General features: G+C 44.7%; 1 protein-coding gene across 1 annotated transcript; it reads right to left on the bottom strand.

The window, feature by feature from the left end:
• Positions 1–288: 288 nt before the first annotated feature.
• LOC147445446 (small ribosomal subunit protein uS8z/uS8w-like) lies at positions 289–19,738 on the bottom strand. The gene is made up of 3 exons (XM_086526030.1): positions 19,550–19,738; positions 19,158–19,318; positions 289–640 (listed from the first exon to the last, which is right to left on the bottom strand). Exons 1-3 carry the CDS (start codon positions 19,680–19,682, stop codon positions 542–544), a joined length of 393 nt encoding a protein of 130 aa, XP_086382156.1. The 5' UTR covers positions 19,683–19,738; the 3' UTR covers positions 289–541.
• Between the last annotated feature and the right edge of the window lie 1,624 nt (positions 19,739–21,362).

Below are 21,362 nucleotides of genomic sequence, written 5' to 3'. Positions count from 1 at the left end.
CCACAATAGGGTTGCTTATAGGTAAGATCCCAACCAAAAACATGACTCGGAGATTCCAGAATAATTTGAGTACTCAAGCATGCAGCCACAGCATCAAGGAGCAGACACGACAATGATTGCGGTAACTTGGCATGTATACAGCATTTCAAGCCTGATATACAAAAATCTTTTGAAAAACACTCCACAACATGCTTTGGCAGGGCAAAGGCAACAATTAAAAAGAAAATCCAACAAATTTAAAGTTCAAATGCCGTGGAAAATCATATATGCAAAAACCGACACATGGGATTGCTGCAAAATCCATGTTAGCATGCAAAACATGAAGCACAAGTAGTTTCCCCTAGAGTGAAATTGAAAAGATTCTCTAGTTCCTTGGAACAAAGCTTATATTGTGACTGCAATGTGCAAGTTCCATGAATTGAACTGGACCACGACACATATACATCTTCCTAATCAAAAGGGGTTATCAAGAGAGACAACCTAACCCAAGCTTTGTATTCTCTTCAAATGGGCAGTAAAACAAACGTTATGGCTTTCTCCTTCAATAAAAGAATCCCAAAAGCTGACCACCCACCCGCCTTTCCTGAGCTTCTTCGTGATCCATCACACCTCGGGAGGTGGTCAGTACAACATACCCAAACTGCAAAAACAAATACACAACATTAAACCAAAAGATCATTTTCTCTTCTGCTACAACAACCCTTTTAAAGTGGGAAAAAAATATGTTGTGGATGATAATCAATAGCCAATAGCAGTGCATCTCAATGGAAATCATGACAAGAAAGTGAAGCTGGTGCATGTGAAAGTCTGGGATGGTAACAAATAGTGCACAACACTCAGATACTTACAAAATTAGATGGCACGCACGATCCAACCCAAAATTCCCACGAATGACAAATACACCATTACCAAAGAAAACCTAAGGTAAAAATGTAATGTGCAGCGGAAGTGATTGATGATGAATGCTCAAGATAAATGCTCATCGCGTACTCATGATTCCTTTTACTTCATGAGAGAGTCCTTTTACTTCATGAAAGAAATGTGCAATACACTCTAGAGAGAGATACTGTGAGTGAAGGTTATATGAGTGGTAGAAGAAGACTAACACAAGATGGGGTCCCAAACCCCCCCCAAGGGCCCCCCTCTCTATTGCTAGAGAGGTATTTGCCTTAGATTGCACAAATGCCGATACAATGGTCCTAGATGCTGAGATGCTGATGGGATCTTGCTATTGGTGCTTGGATCTGAGAGGTTAAGGGCTGAAAATGCAAAACGCTAGTGTATCTGACTTAGCATCTGCAACTTGACGATGTCGAGGGTGCTGATCATGGGCTGAAATCTGAAATTGCTGATAAGGATGACCGCTGGATTCTGAAAACGCTGTGCTTGGGCTGAAATCTGCTAATGCTAGGCTGGGTTGATGTGGCCAGGATACAAGCTCTCTGGAGAAAAAAATGCACAGAGAAAAGAGGAGGAATATCAAGCATAGAGTAAATTGAGATCTCAAGGGCATAGTGATCCCTTGCATGACTGTCCTTGATGCTGTGAGGATTAGTGGTGCTAATCCTATATTTAAGACTAAAACTTCATACTTAAGATCAAACTCAAACTCAAGAGACTGAATGTGTGTTTGATTGATTGAATGAATGCTTGAAAAACTGAGTACAATAGGCTCCTTATATAGGAGACGAAGAGGCACAAATGACAAGATACGTCTCATGGTGAAGAGACATGACTTTAGACGTAAAGACACATCCTTTCGGTGAAGAGCTGCAACCGTAGAGCGAAGGGGTGTGACCAATCGTCAAAGGAGTGTGGCTTTTGGCGAAGAAGCATGTTTCTTGAGCGAAAGGTCGTGACCATCCAAGCGTAGGGGTCCTCCTTCGCATGGCATTTTGCGTATCTGCAACTAAGGAGTAGATGTAATACTGTAACATAGTCACAATCATGACATTCCCTCCCATTTAAAATGAGAGCCTCGGTTAAAAGAATGACTTCTGATGTTGATAGAACTCCGAAAAAGCATTGAATCTCCAAAAATCTTCAGTTTGAGTGATGTGACGTGTCTTTAGACGTAAAGACACATCCTTTCGGTGAAGAGCTACAACAGTAGAGCGAAGGGGTGTGACCAATCGTCGAAGGAGTGTGGCTTTTGCGAAGAGGCATGTCTCTTGAGCGAAAGGTCGTGACCATCCAAGCGTAGGGGTCCTCCTTGGCATGGCACTTTGCGTATTTGAAACTAAGGAGTAGATGTAATACTGTAACATAGTCACAATCGTGACAGATGTTGTATGCATGAGATGACAAATCGTGCTAGAAGCAAAGCCCACTAGCAAGTTACAACCTCCTACAAGAAAACCATAACTATAGGTCCAAGTTAATAAGCCTGGCTGGTCTGCTCAGCCACCAATCACTTCCTCTGTGAGCATCAATACCAAGTACAAGGTGATAGCCATCGCAAGGGGAATTCTTTGGCTGAGTGGACTTCGCAATCCCAAAGTCTCTTGTCAATTGCACAAGTACCAAGGGTTCACCCTCTTGTTGATGCAAAACCAAGCCAGGCACACCTCTCTAGACTGAAAACACATCCAACCACTACAATCCCGCCAGCAGCCAAAGATGAGGGTTCCAGAACCTCCATGGCTAACAATGTGGCACTCTTGCCCCCTCCACCAATGAAAATACAACGAGCCAACACCTCTCTCTTCCAGCCAAAATACGTGGGCATCTCAAGTGAGCTGCCCAAAGTGATCCCATTATTTAGTTTGGCTTTTAGGTATTTATTTTACTTATTCATCAAAGTCATGGCAGGGCAATTTGCTAAGGTTGCTATAAGCAACCCTCAGCCCCCATTGGATTGTACATCAGTTATTCATTCCAAGGTTGATTGGTTCAGGAGACTCTCTCTCTCTCTCTCTCTCTCTCTCTCTCTCTCTCTCTCTCTCTCTCTCTCTCTCTCTCTCTCTCTCTCTCTCTCCTTCCTTTTGGTCTCTACGCTTCCGCATCGTCGACTTTGACATGGTATCAGAGCCTTGTGCTCCGTGGTAGCAAGAGAGGGAAACCGGCGCAAAGAAGAGGATTGGAGCCCTACCAGTAGCATTTCAAAACGTTGGCATTTTTATTGACCACAGCAGCGCCGACCTTGGGCTCTACTGGAGAGCGTTTCAAAACGCTGTCGAAAACAGTAGTATGGTCTCCTTACAGCACTAGGGGAAGGGCACCATGGTCACAACGTTCTGAAACGCGAGGCAAAGAGGCATTGAGGGAAGGAAGCCTTCAAGGCAGCCTTTTGAAAGGCACCGCATAGTGGAGCAAATCTGGCAGCCGTTTAGGAGGGAAGTTTTCGTGCATTTTGAAATGTTGTAGTGTCACAAGACGGCACCACGTGCCAATAGAAAAGACCAGAATGAACAGAGTTTTAGCACTTCAATAACAACTCGACTGAAAGAGAGAGACGACACGCGACACAGAGTGGCGGAATTCCACCCCAGAGAGTATTGGCCCCAAACCTTGGCGCCCTTTTCGGTATTTCTTTATATTGCATCAACACAGTACAAGCCGGTACTCCAGACTTTGCACCTTCTCCAGGAAGCATGCCAGAGAATGAGCCCTAACCTCATATTTAAAGGCCCTTGGCCTAAAAAGCAATTACAGTGAAAAGCCTTCAAACTCAAAAGCATCTGGTCCAAAAGCAAAGCCAAAAAGCTGTCAGCATAAATCATGGAAATCCGTACAGCAATCAATGCAAAACGCGGAAATCCGTACAACCTGCCACGTCATCAGCCAACGCAAAACACGAAAATCTATACAACATGCCATGTCATCAACCAGCGTGATTTTTGAGAATCTGCCACGTCATCAGCAACTACGCCATTTCTGGTGTGTGCGTGTGTCACCAGCGTGTGACTACTATCTATCCTTTTTGTTGATTTCTTTCTTATTATCTATTTACTTTCACTTTTTGGAAACACCCCTCGGGAAATCTAACTACCCTGCATTGCATAGCTAGTGTGGAACTGTCCAGAGGGAGTCCAGGCGTGAGGGCAAGAGAGCACTAAGGTTGGACAAGGACTATGGTTAGCCAAGTGGGGTCATTGACTAGCCAAAGTGGAATCCTTTGCTACAGAGGCTACATTTCAATTCTGGGTGTGGCCACAGTGTACAAAGAGGGTCGGATGACCTAGAAAGATACAATGGCAGCATCTCCTAAATTTAGGGAACTGCTATTTTCGGACCTGAAAATGTGTTGGCGTCATTATCTCCGGAATGACAAGGGGAACCTTTTCTTACTCTGCCGTGAAGTCAACTGGGCAACCGGTTGGGAGATTTTTAGGCGGCAACCCCGAAACGGGAAAATGCTTATAAATGTGCCAAGTGGCACCTTCTGGTGCACTTGCCTCATGCAACAAGAGTTGGCGCTGAATTTAGGAGGGGGAGAGCCTCATTTTCAGTTTTGTCACAGGTTAAGAGCTATGGAGTGCTTGCTTTCCCTCTTATGCACAGTGCGGTGCCAGGAGTGATGCCCTGCACGCTACGCATTGCCCTCTCTCTCCCCTTTGGCAGTATGTTATGCCCCTCTAGTGGGCTCTTCATTTGACCAATGTACAGTTGTGTGGGTTCATGCGCGATTGCCGAGGCAAGAGCCTCTTGCACAGGTACTGGATTAGCTAGCGGCTAATCCCCCCACAAATACAGGTGGATTCGGAGAGGTTTCACGACAAAAATCTCGTCCGATTCAAAGGGCAAGTAGCCCTACAGGTGCGGGAGCTCGAGGACTTGCTACGGATGCGACCGGCACGCGAAACGGAGCCCGAAACAGTGAATTACAGCCTACTGTGTATTTTTGCAGGTTTAGGGTTTTGGCCCTAAACGGACCCTAATACCCCCAGGAGGTTCGGGGACGCAAGGGGACCGCTGTACAGGTGATCTGGCGCATTTTCAGGGCTGAAAACAGAGAATTCAGCGTGCTGCAGATTCTCGCCAGGTTTTGCAAAGTGCCCGTATGCGTCGGGAAAGTCAGTCAATGCGTGGGAATACTGACTGTGAAGGGTCCTATTACAGTTATGCTGCCGAAATCAGGCTAGAACAGTTGAAATTCAGCCAAGTTTGTGCGGGGCAGCTTGTAGGGATCCACAACATTTATTCCCTCTTTTGAACAATAAAGAAATACCGAAAGGGGCGCCTAAGTTAGGGGCCAATCTGGTGTCGGTCTTCTCATACAGGTGCATTCTAGCATCTGTATCCCATTCCCCTCTCTTGTGTCACTATAGCGCAGGTATAATAGACGACTAATAATGGGTGAAAGCTAAATCAAGGTTTGAAGTAAAGTCTACCGCCCTTTTTGGATTGAACAGGCCGGTTTCATGGTTCCATCGACGGGATTAAATCACTTTTTCCCATAGAAGTGAGCCTTGGTCAGTTTTGGGCTTGAAGACACGGGGGATCATAGACCAGACACAGGGAATTGCAATTATGGCTGACAGACCAGATGATGTGACTGAAGAGGTTTCCTCTTCACAGGGTCAACAGACACATGAAGTGGGTGAGTCCTCAAGACCACCACAAACAGATGATGATATATTCAAGACCCAGTTGGCTACTGCTATGGCTATGTTCACACAAGTAATGCAGAACCCGAGGTTTTTAGCCTTTCTGCAACCTCCTGTTCCGTCTCAGCAAGTTGGGTCACTGGATCATATTCAAAAGCCTGTTAAGGCTCGAGCACAGGTGATTCATACCGCACAGTCAATGGAAACACCTGTACACTTGATGGAGAACATGCAGTCTCCACAACCTATGCCTAAGGTGCAAGAACAGGTGGCTGAGATGCCAGTCTTTCAAGCTGTACCAGTTCAGCCCGCCACCTTTCAGCAGCCTATAGCTGGTTCTAATGGGCAGGGAAGCAACCTACAGGCTATGCAACAGGTCTTCCCACCACCTTCAGTACACCCTGGCTATTTTGGAGGTGGATCAGTATTCGAGAGCATGGCTGGTCATGTACCTGGAAATCAATTTTACATGCCAGGAACAGTGTTCGGGAGTGCTCAAACGATGATGCCTAACCCCATGTACAGTGTCATGGATATGCAACCAGGGTTTCAGAGCACTCAGGGCCAATTTGGGATGCCACAGGCAAATTTTGGTATGGCTGGAATTACAAATCAGCAGCCAAATATGGCATTTCCAGGTCAAGTTAATAGCGGCCAAGGAACACAGATGAACCCTAATAGTGTTCCCATGTTTCAGTCACTTCCATATGACAATTTAACGCCGCTGGAGAGGCCAACTCCGTACAAAGAAGGTGGCAAAGGTGTGTCATTCACGACCTTTACAAGGTTTGATGACAGGAAGAAGGCTCTCTCATTCCTCTAGCAGTTTGACAAGGCCTATGCAGGGGGAAACTTTACAGAGGCTTCAAAGGTCCGCAAGGCAGCCACTTTCTTGACAGGGAATGCGGGACAATGGTGGACAACTTTATTGCTTCAAGGGCAAGCTCCGTCCACATGGATTTACTTCAAGCATATTTTTGCAGCAGCATGGTTATTTGATGACTTTGAAGCAGATGTCATGACAGAATGGCACCAGCTTAATGCTGCCACTTGCAGAAATCTGGATGATTACAATCGGAAGTTTTGGAAAGCTCTACTTCCAGTAACTTCCTATAGGTTTGTGCCATTGACAGAACAGATTGAAAAATATTGTTGTGGCCTACCTAAAGGATTGAGAAAGTACTGTACGAAGACAAAAGTCACTACTTTGACGCAGCTCATCGAGGTAGCAAACACTGGCAATGGTTTGCTCAAGGGAGAAGATTGTGAATTTAACACTGGCGTCAAGGCAGGATTAGGCAAGAAAAATTCAGGCAAGAAGCACGTTCCCAATGAGGCTCCTAAAGGGACTCAGGAGTCAGCCAACGCAGGGAAAGATAAAGCTACGGCTGAATCAGAAAAGGGACTAGCAAAGAAATGGAAAAGACGTTTTCCTCGCAAGTCAGAAGAGCAAAAGAAGGTCCTGAGGACAGAGAACAAATGCTTTATATGTGAGCAGCCTAGCCACATTGCTTACAACTGTCCTACAAAGAAAAGGCCAGCTGATTCTGAAGACAAGGAGGACAGGAAAGGAAAGAAGCCCATGGCTGGTCTAGTGCCAGATATGGTGGGCGACAAGCCAAATTCAGATGCAAGTGAGCTTTGCAGAGCATGGGGAAAGGTCAGGGATCAAACAGTGCTTATCTTCTTTGATCCAGGTGCCAAAGCCAACTTCATTTCCCCAGAATTGGCTTCAAAGTTGGGAATCAGACCTGAAGAGATGGGGTATACAGCAGAGGCAGGTTTGGCATGTCCTGGCCATACAGAGGCCGTGACACCCCTCATTGGAAAGTTGCGTCTACATATCCAGTCCTAAGTAGATGCTGAAGAATTTTACATCATGCCACTGGATGGATGTGATGTGTTGCTAGGTATTCCTTGGTTGTTTCGTGTACAGGGAATCATGGATGCCTACAACAAAAAGATCACTGTACAAAGCAGGGGAAAGACTCACATTCTGGATGTAAAGCTTAAAGGGGAGTCTATTCCCACTGTATCAACTTCTGCTATTACTTCTGTAATGAAAAAGCATCTTTCTGCGTACTTGGTTTTTGCACGTGAAGTGTCAGATTGTGATGAATCAAATTTATCTGAGCTAGATAAAGAAAGGTCAATGTTTTTACAACAGTATAGTGACTGTTTCTCCAATTCATTACCATCTCAATTACCGCCACAGAGACCCGAGGACCATGCGATAGATTTGGTGCCAAGCAGTAGCCCACCAAATAAGCCTCCGTACAGGGTTAGTGCGGCTCAGCAGAAAGAGATAATGGGCCAAGTACAGGAGCTGTTAGAAAAGGGGCTGATTCAGCCCAGTTCATCTCCATTTTGCTCTCCAATGTTGTTGGTGCAGAAAAAGGATGGCTCATGGCGTATGTGCATCGACTACCGTGCACTGAACAAGAATACCATCAAGAATAGGTTCCCTATACCTAGAATTGATGATATTATGGACAAATTAGAAGGAGCAGCTATGTTTAGCAGGATAGATCTAAAGAGTGGGTACCATCAGATCCGCATTAGATCAGAGGATGTGCACAAGACTGCTTTTAGAACGACGTTTGGCCTTTACGAATTTTTAGTGATGCCCTTTGGTCTCACAAATGCTCCTGCTACGTTCAATAGGATGATGGACAGAATTTTCCGTCCACACCAGCAGTTTGTTGGTACATTCTTTGATGACATGATAGTCTACTCAAAGAATGAAGAGGAGCATAGGCATCACTTGGCCATTGTATTCGAAGAGCTACGCAGTCATAGGTTGCTCATCAATGCAAAGAAAAGTGAGTTTTTTCTGGAAGAGATTCACTTTCTGGGACACATTATCTCAAAGGATGGTGTCAGAATGGATCCTGCAAAAGTTGAAGCGATCAAGTCATGGCCAAATTTGAAGACGGTGCATGATGTCCGAAGCTTTTTGGGACTATGCTCCTATTACAGAAGGTTTATCCGAAATTTCGCTGAGATTGCTTCACCTTTACATGCTCTTCAAAAGAAGGCAGTCACCTTTAGATGGACACAGAAAGAGATTTCAGCTTTTAATCTCTTAAAGGAAAAGATGACTTCAGATCCAGTCATTGTGTCGCCAGATCTTAGGAAGTCATTTGTGGTCCAGTGTGATGCCTGCGGTAGTAGCATTGGTGCAGTGCTAATGCAAGATGGCAGGGTAGTAGCCTATGAGAGAAAAATTTTGCAAGGGCCAGAGATGACCATGCAGGTCTATGAGAAAGAGTTACTGGCTGTGATTCATGCGCTCTTAAGTTGGAAACGCTACCTGCTAGGTGCAGATTTCGTTGTCCAAACGGACCATTAGACCTTGCGATACTTCTTGACATAGACAAAGTTATCTGAGAAGCATATGCGATGGGCAAATATCTTGTCCATGTTTCATTTTCAGATTGTGCATGTGGAAGGCAAGAAGAACGTTGTGGCTAATGCCTTGTCAAGGAAGCCACAAATTTCAGCTGTGTCGATTCCTTATCATCATGAACTTGATGATATGAGAGAACAATATGCAAATGATGAAGATTTTGCAAGGGTCTTCGAGCAACTAATGGATGGACAACGTCATGAACACTATCTTCTTAAAGACGGGTTCATGATGATGCATGGCAGATTGTGTGTCACAAAGCCATTGCGACGCAAAGTTATGGAAGAGAGTCATGTCCCACCGTATGCAGGGCATCGTGGTATCGATGCTACAGTTAAAGCGGTTGAGACATTCTTCTATTGGCCTACATTGAGAAGGGATGTGGATGCCTTTGTGCGAGAATGCCTAATATGCCAAAAGGTCAAGTTTGACAGGCAAAAGGCACCAGGGTTATTGCAACCACTACCTATTCCAGATAAACCATGGGAAAGTATTGCTATGGATTTTATCTTTGATCTTCCGAGAACGCGGACAGGAAACGATGGTATTTGGACCATTATTTGCAGATTCAGCAAACAGGCTCATTTTATTCCTGTCAGGAAGAAGATAAAGCCAGATCAGATGGCACGCTTGTTTATGAGCAATATTTTCAAGTATCATGGCATGCCACAGTCGATTGTTAGCGACCGTGATCCACGCATGACAAGTTTGTTCTGGAGAGGCTTGTTTGAGAATATGGGCACCACGCTCAAATTCTCTTCGTCATTTCATCCTCAAACAAATGGGCAGTCAGAAGAGGCAAATTCTATTGTCCTAGATCTGCTGAAGTGCTATGTGTCAGAGCATAAAGGAAAGTGGGAGCAGTATTTGCCATTGGTGGAGTATGCATACAATAATACAGTGCATTCATCAACTGGCAAGGCACCCTTTGAGATAGTTGAAGGTGGCAAGAAAGTTCCTCCCATACTGCATACAAAGGACAAGATATTTGAAGCAGATAAGTATGTTCAGGACATGGATGAAATGTACAAGAAGGTCAAAGTGGCCTTAGAAAGGACTCAGGCAAAGCAAAAGAAAGCAGCTGATCGTCATCGTCGTGAAGTGGTATATTCACTTGGTGATTGGGTGCTTTTACGCTTTGAAAAGGCAAGGTTAAAGAAGATGAAGGGCAAGGAAAGACTGTTTCCAAAGCTCAGCATGCGTTACTATGGGCCTTTTCAAGTATGCGACATAATCAGTGATGTTGCATATAGGCTGAAATTGCTTGACAGTTGGAAGATTCACAATGCGTTTCATGTGAGTCTTCTCAGACCCTATGTGGGTGATGTGCCAGAAGATATGCCAGTTGAAGATCAGCCGGAAGTCGAGGAACTTGACGAGATCTTGGTCCCCGAACAGATTTTGGCACACAAAGAAAGGAAAGTGAAAGGCAAGGTTGCTAGGCGTTACTTGGTAAAGTTCAGAAACTATCCACCAATGGATGCTAAGTGGATGGAAGAAGGTGAACTTGCAGAGTCACCAATTGTGTTATCACTTTACCTTGAAGCCTTCGATTTGCAACCTACCTTGACCCCTTGAGTTTCAAAGCTACATGGATTGTCAATGTGACAATGGCTTCTGAAACAAATGATGTACATGGTATTTAAAGTGAGCTCAAATCAAATACCTATTACATGAATGTTAGAGCTGTACAGATTGTCAGTTTGGCAATTGCTCTTATGGAATGTCCAAAAGTTTGGTTAGTGCTATAGAAGTGAGTATTTCTTGTCAGTTTGTCAAGGATACAGTGATTCCTTCTATTGAAGAGTACATGTGTAACTGCATTCTTAAACTGTCTGTTTGGGTATGCTCGAAAGTGTTACAGGATCCAACATGTACTATAAGACAGTGGGAAAATGTGCAGCTACCATTTTGTCATTGGAAAGTTAGTGACTCAAAGCAATGGCACAGTGCGAAGCTACCACTATGTCATTGGGACAGGGTTCACACGCAGGCAATACATGAGTCGACAAGGTGTTGAATACACCAGGGTTGACAATGAGCATGTATGTGTCGTACATGTGTCGACAGGTGTTGAATACATCAGTGTCGACTGTAAGCATGTACGACATAGATGCAAACGAGGACGTTTGAGATTTCAAGAGAGGGGTATGTCACCAGCGTGTGACTACTATCTATCCTTTTTGTTGATTTCTTTCTTATTATCTATTTACTTTCACTTTTTGGAAACACCCCTCGGGAAATCTAACTGCCCTGCATTGCATAGCTAGTGTGGAACTGTCCAAAGGGAGTCCAGGCCTGAGGGCAAGAGAGCACTAAGGTTGGACAAGGACTATGGTTAGCCAAGTGGGGTCATTGACTAGCCAAAGTAGAATCCTTTGCTACAGAGGCTACATTTCAATTCTAGGTGTGGCCACAGTGTACAAAGAGGGTCGGATGACCTAGAAAGATACAATGGCAGCATCTCCTAAATTTAGGGAACTGCTATTTTCGGACCTGAAAATGTGTTGGCGTCATTGTCTCCGGAATGACAAGGGGAACCTTTTCTTACTCTGCCGTGAAGTCAACTGGGCAACCGGTTGGGAGATTTTTTGGCGGCAACCCCGAAACGGGAAAATGCTTATAAATGTGCCAAGTGGCACCTTCTGGTGCACTTGCCTCATGCAACAAGAGTTGGCGCTGAATTTAGGAGGGGGAGAGCCTCATTTTCAGTTTTGTCACAGGTTAAGAGCTATGGAGTGCTTGCTTTCCCTCTTATGCACAGTGCGGTGCCAGGAGTGATGCCCTGCACGCTACGCACTGCCCTCTCTCTCCCCTTTGGCAGTATGTTATGCCACTCTAGTGGGCTCTTCATTTGACCAATGTACAGTTGTGTGGGTTCATGCGCGATTGCTGAGGCAAGAGCCTCTTGCACACGTACTGGAGTAGCTAGCGGCTAATCCCCCCGCAGGTACAGGTGGATTCGGAGAGGTTTCACGACAAAAATCTCGTCCGATTCAAAGGGCAAGTAGCCCTACAGGTGCGGGAGCTAGAGGACTTGCTACGGATGCGACCGGCACGCAAAACGGAGCCCGAAACAGTGAATTACAGCCTGCTGTGTATTTTTGCGGTACAGTTATGCTGCCGAAATCAGGCCGGATCAGTTGAAATTCAGCCAAGTTTGTGCTGGGCAGCTTGTAGGGATCCACAGCATTTATTCCCTCTTTTGAACAATAAAGAAATACCGAAAGGGGCGCCTAAGTTAGGGGCCAATCTGGTGTCGGTCTTCTCATACAGGTGCATTCTAGCATCTGTATCCCATTCCCCTCTCTTGTGTCACTATAGCGCAGGTATAATAGACAACTAATAATGGGTGAAAGCTAAATCAAGGTTTGAAGTAAAGTCTACCGCCCTTTTTGGATTGAACAGACCAGTTTCAGCGTGTGTGTGGGTCCTGCTTTATTTCCTTTATGTCACTTGGGGCCCCATCGGACGGGGTCCCAATAAGTTGGTAGGACTTCTTCTTCTGCTACTTGTTCTTCTTAGGGTTTAGGCCCCTCGGCCAGCATCTGCAAGTTGGCTCCATTCTTTAGGGCTTTGACACGTCAGCAGTTTGTTACATGTAGGGCAAGAGACCTTCCACTAGCATTTTTGGTGGGCTCGAAGACACGCATTTTGAGATGCTGCACGTTGACAACACCTTTGATATGAGCATTTTCATATGCTGCAGGGGCACAGGGCCCTGGACACTTTTAGTAGCCAATCATATGCTAAATTGTGGAGGCCATTTGTCACAGAAATAGACGGAAGCGTAAACTGACTTTTAATTGCACTTCAAATACTCGAGAAAATTGGAGAGAGAGAGAGAGAGAGAGAGAGCCTGACAGTTCACTGGGGACCAGAAGATGGGCCGGTCCCCCCCCCCATAAAGAGATTATCTTTATTACTAAGGGAGAATCTTTACAAGCACAGGAACGGGGCAAACGCCCGTCCTCTATTTCTTTCTTTGTTCTGATCTGACTGTTGACTAAGAGAGCGTTTCCACTCTCTTTCTGCTAAGAGGACTTCCCCTCTTCTGCAAACTTTGATGGAAACTCTCACCAGGAGAGTCTATCTTCCAAAAAGCTTGTCGGAAGCTCTCACAATGGAGAGTCTATCTTCCCGCTATGTGCGTCATGCGCAATCATTCATGCATTGAACTCAAGAGAGAAACAAGCAAAATGCACACAAACATGCTTGCTGTAATTTCCTGCACATAACCTGAAATTCTTACCTGTGCGCACTCCTACGCCGAAACGGAGGCCGCCTTCGCGATGGAATTGCACCAAAACTTGCGTAGGCGTAGGATAAGAAGAGTGGAGTGAAATTCTAAGAGTGCTCCGCTGAAAACAGCCCTAATCGAGGTGATTAGGGGCTGAAAACAGAGAATTTGCAACAGCCAAGCACAAGAGGAAGAGAGTTTTCTACTGCTTTTCGCGATGAATCTTCCCCCACAGCAGCCTATGATCAAGAGAAACCTTGTTCTTGGTGATGGGAGCTCCAGGACTCCACATACACCACAAGGGTTGATTCTCAAGCTGCAATGGAGAGCTCTGGTGCGTAGAGCACGCTCACTTTAGGGGGGGGTAGATGCACTGCCAACCTGAGCAAAGAGGGAGGGGCTGCACTCTTATAGACTCCAGCCAAAAGGGGACGCTAGAAGAAGAGGGATGGTGAGTGTGCCAAGTGGCACACTTAATAACTTAAAAACCACTCAACTTTTCACTTTAAAATTCCCTAGGCTATTAATGAAATGTGCAATTTAATTCACGACTGCACACATGAATGCTTCTTATGAAAACGTTAGCTACTCCCCGGCACTACTCCGGCACTACTCCGGCATTACCTGTTCGCACTTGTCCAACCATTTGGTCCGGCACAAACAATTAAAAATTAGTTTAATTGACTTATCATAAAGCCTTAAAAACAATCCACGCCTTAGGATTATTGTTCTAAGGACCCCATCTCATTCCTACGCTTGTACTAACGCGGGCTCACGTTTCAAACACATATCCCCCGACAACGCGCTGTGTACAAGGGAGAAGGTGACGACGTTGATACTTGCTGCATTTTAAAACGCAAGGGGGAAGGAGCAATTGAATAACAGCACCGGCAAAGGCAACAACGTTTAGCGTTTTGAGATGCTGCCACAAAGATGGGGATGGACGCCGCAAGCAGAGGGGAGGTTCTCTTCAATTTCTTTGATGGGCCGCCTTGCTCCACCAAGGTCATTGATCACGCCGCTCTGATACCATGTCAAAGTCGACAATGCACAAGCGTAGAGACCAAGGGGAGAAAGCACGAGAGAGAGAGAGAGAGAGAGAGAGAGAGAGAGAGAGACTCCTGAACCAACCAACCTTGGCAATGAATAATTGATGTGAATACAATGAAGGCAAGGGGTTGCTTATATAGCAACCTCAGTAAATTGCCCTAACCAAACTTTGAAAAATAAGTAAAATAAATACCTAAAACCCAAACTAAATAATGGGATCACATTGGACAATTCACTTGACATGCCAAAACTCTAACAATGACATGGCACTAACCGGCAAGCCACGAACACATAGCATCCACCATCAGATTCAGCCACAAAACCAAAGGACCAAAGTCTGAAAGGGGGCACTTCCTAAACGCACGGGTGAACGGACTTTAGTGACGTGACAATTTTTGCACTGAAAAGCTTTTCAGGGTGACAGTTATTGAAGTCAATTGACTTTTTCGCTTTTGAGCACCTTAAATTAACTACTAATGAACTTTTATCTACTTTTGGGGGCAAGTGCCTGTAAATTAAAGACAATTCAGAGATCAAATTCCGTGAGTCAACTCATAAAGAACAATTGTAACTTAACAGTTTGTAAACAAAGGGCAGATTCAGAAGAGCCCGGCGGCAAAGTATTGCTTTCATGGCTGCCTCCACTCGCCTATTCACTCGACGCGGAGGCAACTTTAAAATATATAGTAGCGAGAATCCTCCACAAGTAAAACTAATACTATAGCCGAACCTAACTGAAAAGAGTCACGCCGTGACGCTCTGCCACGGGTCCCCGCCGGGGCTACATTTTCTTTTGTGCACGCCAGAGAGGATGTAACAAACTGCTGACGTGTCAAACCCTAATTCTACTGAAACCCTAACCCTATAATCAAAAACTCTAATTTTGCCCGAAACCCTAATTCTATTGAAACCCTAACCCTAAAATCAAAAACCCTAATTTTGCCCGAAACCCTCATTCTGCTGAAACCCTAACCCTAAAATAAAAAACCCTAATTTTGCCCAAAACCCTAATTCTGTTGAAACCCTAACCCTAAAATCAAAAACCCTAGTTCTTTTCGAAACCCTAACCCTAAAATCAAAAACCCTAACCTTGATTTGCTGACATGGCGAGCTGACACGTGGCCTGCTGTACGGACACCAGCGCGATTACGAAAAGCTGGCAACTTTTTGCATTGCTTTTTGGACCATGAGCTTTTGAGTTTTGAAGGCTTTTCACTGTAGTTGCTTTTTAGGCCAAGGGCCTTTAAATATGAGGTTAGGGCTCATTCTCTGGCATGCTTCCTGGCGAAGGTGTAGAGTCTGGAGAACCGGTTTGTACTGTGTTGATGCAATATAAAGAAATAGCGAAAGGGGCGCCAAGGTTTGGGGCCAATACTCTCTGGGTGGAATTCCGCCACTCCGTGTCGCGTGTCGTCTCTCTCTATTTCAGTTCACTTGTTATTTGAAGTGCTTAAAGTTGTTCAGTCTGTTCTTTTCTATTGGCACATGGTGTCCGTCTTGTGACAGTGGTATCAGAGCATCAGGCGTGTGCTTTTCTGAAAGCATACCGGTCCTACAAAAGAGGAGACAGAGCTATTAATGGAATTTTATTTGAGAGATCTTCGCCCTCTAACCTATTAGCCACTCCCACCCTTACTTCATCGCACATCGGGCGCGCTCCTATCTTCACCGCTCATATCTTACAGGACATAAGCCAATTAAGATCACTTGCAAGAGAAGGATCCAAATTTGTTTCAAGTCACTGTTTTTCTCAGAAGCAGTGCCATGCAGATGTTGATATCTACAGCTACCAAGCAGCATACTCCAAGTACTTGGCGAGCTTTCAAGGAAAAAAGAAAATTGCCCAAAGTTGTATGGTTTCTAACATGTTCCTTCGGAGTGCAACTTCTCGCAGAGTGGGGTACCCTGAAATGCTTGCCATGGAAACCCTAGCAGATTATATCTTGAAATTTCTGGACATCTAGATGTCTCTTCACAAGAAGATGACCTTGGAGGTTTAGTGTGATTGCTATCTTGGGACTACCATCGCCACCAAAGCAACACTGTTTATCCAAGAGCTAACGGACCATGCTGTGCAAGGTGGAAAGGTACGGAGTGTACGATACGTAATCAGTACGTAAGGTACGTACTTCTGTACGGATCGGCCTTTAAGGTACGTGACCAATACATAACATTTGTAACAACAAAAAGAATAGTGACTTTAGCCTTTTTCAGCCCATACATATTAGGAACTACATAGAGTCTAGACATAGATACTACTTCAAACATCCATTAGATACTGCTTCAATGTCTATTAGATACTGCTTCAAATGTTATCCGTACTTAACTCTTAGAAAAAGACAAAAAAATGTTATCCGTCTTTTTGCTTCAAATGTTATCCGCAAAAAGATTTATCTGCTTCAAATGTTATCCATACTTAACTCTACCATCAAAAAGACAGAAAAATGGGAATACACTATATGATACAATAAACTTTAGTCCATTGCCCAATGGCAAGATGCCCCTAACAAAACAAAACAAAAGAAAAAAAACTGTGAAAGAGGGGGGAAAAAAAAAAAACGCATACATTACCTATCCGTACGTACGGAACCGTACCGTACGGCTGTACCGTATTGTACGGATCAGTACGTACGTACGGATGCAACCTTGATGCTGTGCTCGGCTACGACCTCATGGAAGGAACCTAACCCTAATTTTTGGTGCAGGTTTCAAGATGGAAAGTCAGTTGACTTTTCGAGCTCGATTGATCTCGAGATTGCTTTTTAAGTTTGAGTTTTGTTTGATCTTGTTTGGTGATCTTGTTTGGAATTTGTTTGAAATGGATGGTGTCTGTTTTGAACCTGTTTTGGTGCCGATTTGAATTATTTGACTCTGGTTTGATACTGGTGATTGGTGATTGTACTCCCGGGTGGAGAAGTGAGAAATATTGTTTTGGTATTGTTTGAACCTCGAAACGACGCAAGCCGATGAGTGGGAAGCGTTTCGTTGTATGTTTGAAAACCTCCAAACGACGTAGGCCGATGCCTGGGGAGCGTTTGGTTGTATGCTTGTAAAATAATTGTTGTTGTGACTCCCAGCCAGGACCTAGATGGTTATGCGGGAGGAATATTAAGAAGTCTGAGCAATGGTTACTCTCAGCACCTCCAAACGACGCAGGCTGCGGTCTAGGGGGCGTTTGGTTGTAAAAGGCCTCTATATCTCCCGGCCCGGACCTTTTTAGGTTATGCGAGAGGAGTGATGAGAGAAGTCGTTGAATATCTCCCGGCCTGGACCTTGTTAAGTTATGTGGAAGGAGGTTCATCGGCGGCTTTATGTTTCTATGTCTTGTAACATGCATATGTAAGCATTGTGATGTGCCAACCACTGAATATTCCTAATTGGATGAGATTGCCTTGGTATGTAATTTTAGTGCATCAAGACACCCGTGGAGGATTAGTACGGTCTAGGTGTGATGGCTAATTTTACTACGCCAAAATATCAAGAGTTCTGATATGGACGAAAGGGGAGCTAACTCCTTAATCAAAACAGCCGATAGGAGAAGCTAACTCCTTGATCAAAAGAGCAGAAAGGAGAAGCTAACTCCTTGTCCCTCGGAATGTCCCTCGGAATGACCCTCGAAAATTTTTGAACTAACTTGAGTTGTTTTGCAGATATGCTGTAATCGCGGACGATTACTCTCTTTCAAGAAGGGGAGATGTAACAAACTACTGACGTGTCAAAACCCTAATTTTGATGAAACCCTAACTCTAAAATCAAAAACCCTAATTTTGCCCGAAACCCTATTTCTGTTGAAATGCTAACCCTAAAATCAAAAACCCTAATTCTGCCCGAAACCCTAATTCTGTTGAAACCCTAACCCTAAAATCAAAAACCCTAATTCTGCTGAAACCCTAATGCTATAATCAGAAACCTTAATTCTGCCCGAAACCCTAACCCTGATTTGCTAACGTGGCGGGCTGACACGCGGCCTGCTGTACGGACACCAGCGCAATTACGAAAAGCTGACAGCTTTTGGCATTGCTTTTTAGACCATGAGCTTTTGAGTTTTGAAGGCTTTTCACTGTAATTGCTTTTAGGCCAAGGGCCTTTAAATATGAGGTTCGGGCTCATTCTCTGGCATGCTTCCTGGCGAAGGTGCAGAGTCTGGAGTATCGGCTTGTACTGTGTTGATGCAATATAAAGAAATACCGAAAGGGGTGCCAAGGTTTGGGGCCAATACTCTCTGGGGTGGAATTCCGCCACTCCGTGTCGCGTGTCGTGTCTCTCTATTTCGATTCAGTTGTTATTTGAAGTGCTTAAAGTTGTTCAGTCTGTTCTTTTCTATTGGCACGTGGTGCCCGTCTTGTGACAGAGGATGCACACACCTTCCCCTCACATTGTCGCCACCCGTCTGAACCAGCCTAATTAAAATATACCACCAAGGGCGCTCACCTTGAGGGCCACTACTCTTCCATGTCATCTCTACGTGATGACGTGTAAAGTCTATAGTACTTTTTCTGTTCTTTCCAGTTGTTTTAAGTCTGTTAAAGTGATTTACTTGTTGGAAAATGGTGCTCACTGGTTGCATGATCCTCTTCTGCTGATCCAAACACGAGTATAATACCCAAATCCAAGACAACCAATTCAAATCTCTGTCTCGAGAGAGAATCGAGATACAGAACAATATGCAGAAGTCTTAAATGACAAAGGCATAATATATATGATCATCAGCATATTTGAAGCTACAAGCTCTATGGAACCTTCAAGCTAAAGAAACTAAAACATCGGGTTGCCCAGGATTAGGCTGTGTGAAACAGGAAAAGACAGATGCAAACATTTTCTTTGGCAGTAAAAGCTCAATGAAGCCAACAACTAATGCATGAACTAAGAGGAGGATCAAACAACTCAAATTAAAAACTGTAGAGCTCACTTGTTTCATGGGCAATAGCCTGTCTGCCCAGCGCTTAATCTTTGGCACTCCAACTTCATACCGAGGTGTGCAAGCACCAACCTTGTTCAACCGTCCATGGAGTTCCACATGCAGTCTTGCAACTCGGTTCTCCTCTTCTCGTCGGACATCCCCAACAAAGCCTGTGAATGTGAAAACTCAGTTACCCAAAAGTTTTTTAGGAAATGGGTGGTGCGATAAATGCTAGATCAGGTGATAAACAAGATGGCATTCAAAATAGCTATATGGTCCTAGAATCCAATGCACATTCCACACGAATGTTTCACAAATACGGGTCACTTTCTGGGTGTGCTTAATTCCCGAAAAAACATCTCAGTAATCGTAGTAGACACCTGCAAAAGAAGAGAGCTTACCGTGCTTCTGCATAACGGCAAGGAAGTTTTCAAGCAGGTTGGAAGTGGTTTTTAGGACCACCTGTCGTTTGAAGCGCCGTTCGGCGTTGTACATGGTCCTCAACGCATCGTTCAGCACGCCGCTCCTCCCCATGCCCCGCACTCTCCTGCGACCTCACTTTCGTGCGCAAAGGCTTAGAAAGTTCAGTGTAAATCTTGTGAGAGAGAGAATCAATTTTATCGTGGAGCTAAAGGTCACTTGCGTCTAGTGGTCACTCGAGAACTTTTTTTTTTTTTTTTTAAGCAAAACTCACAATTGTGGGTAAATTATATTGAACAGCCCAAACAATTACAAGGTCTTGTCATGCTCTTGTTGAGCCATGACATCATCCAGGGACTATAATTACATCGGTTATCAGGGCAGCCACCCTACCAACCCACCCCCTCCTCCTTGACACACAAGGTCCATAATCTTGTCCTTCTGAGATCTTTTATTTATCGATGGCCAAGATTTTTCCCCGACTTAAGCATTCCATCTGCTGAAAACAAGGCACAAGTAGTCCTAGACCAATCCTCCCAGTGTTGCTTGCGTCCAGGGTCCAAATTAGCACTTTGCTTTCTTGAATAATTTCTGCGAAGCTTGCCACCTCAAAACCTCCTTCAAACACACAGTGGTTCCTTGTTTGCCATACATTATGTAAGAGGAAGTATCTGACGATTTGAGTGCTAACGAGGAGGCAGGACTACCTGAATTCTTACCTCCAAGGAATAGGTCAGTCTTGAAAAAACTAATTTTCCATGTTCTTTGGACCCACTTGCATATTTTCCCTCCGAGGCCTTTGATAGTTGGGCAGTCCATGAATAGGTGGCCTAGATCTTCACTAACCATCCTGCACCCCAAGCATTGATCTGACCCAATCCCTCTCTCTTGAATCTTCACCCCCGTCGGAAGAGCACCCCAAATAACCTTCCATAAAAAAAACCTTCATGTGTTGAGGAACCTTTGGCTCGCATATGTTCTCCATTGCTTGCTCCCAACTTTCCTCCGGCCATTGTTTTTTACATAGCTTGTTAAGGGGGCTAGACCAATTCTTCTTATGCATCATTGTCTGATAAATGCTTTAGGGATGCAGTTTCCAAAAGAGACTGCTTCCGGGCCATTTCCAGGCATTCCAATCAAACTCCGAATCACAGATTGGCATCACTAAATTGTCAAGATCTTTCATCACTCAAGAACTTAAATCACCTGCACTAGTTGCGCTCTCTCTCTCTCTCTCTCTCTCTCTCTCTCACACACACACACACACACACACACTCTCCTCTATCCCCCTACTCCTCTCTCGCTCACTCTTTTACCCTCCTCCTCTCCATCCCTCTTTGTCTCTCAACTCTCTCCAAGAAACTTTCCTTGGCCACGTTCCTTTCTCAAGGTTCTCTACCCGCCTCTCTTTTGCTATCTTGTTCCCGCTCTCAACCTTTTTCCCACTCTTCCAATCTTTCCTCTTACTCCCCCATCTTCTTATGTAAGTATACCGCTCCCCTCATACACCAAAAAAGTATACAAGAACAACAACCAGGACTATGCACCCAAAAATCGAAGGCAGCGAGAGGCCAGAATTTAAGCGCCATGCGTTGTCGACACCGTGTGGACACTCTGGATGGAAAAGGTGGTTGATTGTGGTGAAGGGAAAGAGGGGGGAAGATGAAAGGGAAGGACCACCTAATTGGGAATATCTTAGCATCCTTAAGCTCCTTTCATATGTGCCTTAGTTTATCCTTTCCCATTGAAACACACACACACACACACACACACAAAATCCCCCTCGCTCAAGGT

The sequence above is a fragment of the Adiantum capillus-veneris genome, chromosome 12, assembly GCF_014529385.1.
Source record: "Adiantum capillus-veneris isolate H3 chromosome 12, ASM1452938v2, whole genome shotgun sequence".
Classification (NCBI taxonomy): Eukaryota; Viridiplantae; Streptophyta; class Polypodiopsida; order Polypodiales; family Pteridaceae; genus Adiantum; species Adiantum capillus-veneris.
This window is presented reverse-complemented; position numbering and strand designations above follow the sequence as displayed.

Bases quoted from the DNA above. Each gene is read 5' to 3' on its own strand.
- LOC147445446 (XM_086526030.1), bottom strand. From the start codon at position 19,682: ATGGGGAGGAGCGGCGTGCTGAACGATGCGTTGAGGACCATGTACAAC. The intron at 19,319-19,549 runs GTAAGCTCTCTT...TCACATTCACAG, and splicing joins TGCCGTTATGCAGAAGCACG to GCTTTGTTGGGGATGTCCGA. The intron at 641-19,157 runs GTGAGCTCTACA...TTGTTTTTGCAG, and splicing joins GGCTATTGCCCATGAAACAA to TTTGGGTATGTTGTACTGAC.